At 37.8% G+C, this 2,311-nt stretch overlaps 1 protein-coding gene across 1 annotated transcript in view; it reads right to left on the bottom strand.

Annotated features, from left to right (window-relative positions):
* Positions 1-1,099, bottom strand: part of LOC107724726 (brain-specific angiogenesis inhibitor 1-associated protein 2-like protein 1) — a 71,446-nt gene extending 70,347 nt beyond the window's left edge. The window contains exon 1 of the mRNA XM_016533751.1: positions 988-1,099. Coding sequence (XP_016389237.1) covers positions 988-1,099 — 112 coding nt within the window. The remainder of the gene's footprint in view (positions 1-987) is intronic.
* Between the last annotated feature and the right edge of the window lie 1,212 nt (positions 1,100-2,311).

Genomic DNA, 2,311 nt, shown 5'->3' with positions numbered 1-2,311 from the left:
ATGGCTGATTCATTCAGGAGTGAAGTAAATGGTTCTTTATGAATGGTCCATTGAATCATTAGGCTTGTTCGACTTGAAGCGGATCATCACCATCAGATCGATCGGTGTGGACATCAAAGTACCGCAAGAGCGATTAGAGAGCAGACGGCTCCTTATGCTTTTGAACCGCTCTCGCGGTCCTTTGATGTCATACACCGATCGATCTGTGGAGCTCTGCTTCAAATCCAACGTGCTTATGGTCAATGGTTCAACACGCCAAATGGTTCACTCAATTCATTCAAAACGTGCATTAAGAAATGAAATGCCGATGCGTGTTGCACGGAGACGGAGACGAGCAGTTCTGCTTTGTCTTTATATTTTAGTTGGCAAAATTGAGCAAAACAGACAACATTGTGTCTAAAATAACTCAATATTAACTTCTTACTTACTGAACTGTTGTATACGATCAGTATCACATTTGCATTCGTGTGATATTGCACTTAGCCTATTGCTCGTGTGATATTGCTTAACTATATGATGTAAATATGAGACAAAAACTCAAACAGGGGCATTTTTGCCCCATATCTTGAATGTTATGGACAACTATGCTCTCAATAGCTCCATCACACAGTGAGTTGTTGCCCTGCCTCATATTTGTCATCAATCGACTTTATGAAATGTCAGATGACCCACATAGGTCTGGGCGGGGCAAGTGCGTTAAATGCGTTAATTTTAATGCGTTATTTTTCACCGTAATTAATTAATCTAATTAACGCGTTAAATTACCAGCCCTAAAAAATACACAAATACATTTAGACCACTTAACTTAGTGATTGCTATCGGGATGTGAAGAGACTTTCAACCAGCATTACAAAAAATGTTTTTGAACCACATCACCTAGCCTGCCTTTAACATTTTCTATCTCTAGAAATGACAAATGGAACTACAGGAAGAGTAAATGGAAAAATGCTCATGCAGTTCTTAATAAAAGAATTAGCCGTGACTCACCCAGCTCCCTGGACACTGGAGATACAGCTGCGTTCTCCCCGATCTTAGATACAGCATCAAAGTACTGCTTCCCAGCCAGAACCATGGCTGCAAAACAAGGATAAGAATACATGTTATTATACTAAGGGGGAATCGTGCAAGATTTTTGTTTCATTTTCTATGCTCACACAACATGCCACACATTCACTAGGTTTTCTAGTGATAGTATACAATATTGTCATTAATAATTAGGGTTGCAAAAAGGTGGCAAATTTCCAGTAAATTTCGGAAACAATTTCAGATTTTTTTTGGAATATTCCAGGGATTTTTGGAAAGTTTCCGGAAATTTACCAGAAATTTTCCACCCCTTTGCAACCCTACTAATAATATAATGACTGTCCCTACTTGGCTTAATAACAGAAATGTTAACTCTTGCGTTGATCAAAAAAAGGCTTTCTAATGCCTTCCAAATACTTTTGAGTATAATATTATAATTATTTCATTCCATCAGTCTGCATTTGTCTTATTTGTTATCAGCGAAATATAAAAAAGTAATTCAAAAGCAGCTAGAAGGAGATATTTGGATGGAGCACAACAGAACGCCCATGTCTCCAGACATGTTTTTAAAAACCTAACTTACCACTGGGTTTATGGCAGAAGAAGCTCTGGAGCCAAAACAGTGCCCAAACAACAATGGTTTTATGAGCACGCTCAATCAAGAGAGCTACTGTCTGTAAGACCGGTAGATTGCTGGCAGCTACTCAGAGGGCAAATTCGACAAACCTCTTCAGTCAGTCCAGGAACAACAAGCTGTATAAGAGGTGTTGTGTTTAGTCTGTGAGTTTGGTTATTACAGTACATCTTGCCCTCTTTCTAAAGCAGCAATCCATTTGTTCAAGATGTGATGAAACCTACCCTTTGTTCAGAAGACCTACTTTTTCCAGATTGACAAGTAACTATATAAGAAATCTGAGGAAAGGGTTACGTGGGAGTGAGGGATGTTACAAAAAGAAAAAAAGTGAACTCAATGCTCCATTCTTCCCTCCATAATTCATCTGGATGTCATTTTGCATGTGTAAATCGTTAAGTTAAGTCTACCCTTTGTTTAGATTTAATTTGATTGCCATTACAAAGTTAAGTTGGACTGATGTTTATCTACCCAGAAAAAGAGGAGATGTTGATATTGCATGTGTCATTATTTCCTGCCTGTAATTGATAAATATTTGAAACTGATTTGACAAATTAATCTTGGGCTTATCACACCACATTTTTCATGTGCTTCACCTAACAGTATACGTAGCAAGGTTTTTTTGTTGTTGTTGTTGGCTTATTTTGTTTTTATAAT

This window comes from Sinocyclocheilus rhinocerous, unplaced genomic scaffold, assembly GCF_001515625.1.
Source record: "Sinocyclocheilus rhinocerous isolate Xijiao unplaced genomic scaffold, SAMN03320098_v1.1 scaffold275, whole genome shotgun sequence".
Classification (NCBI taxonomy): Eukaryota; Metazoa; Chordata; class Actinopteri; order Cypriniformes; family Cyprinidae; genus Sinocyclocheilus; species Sinocyclocheilus rhinocerous.
The sequence above is the reverse complement of the archived record's forward strand: the minus strand, read 5'-3'. Positions and strand labels throughout refer to the sequence as shown.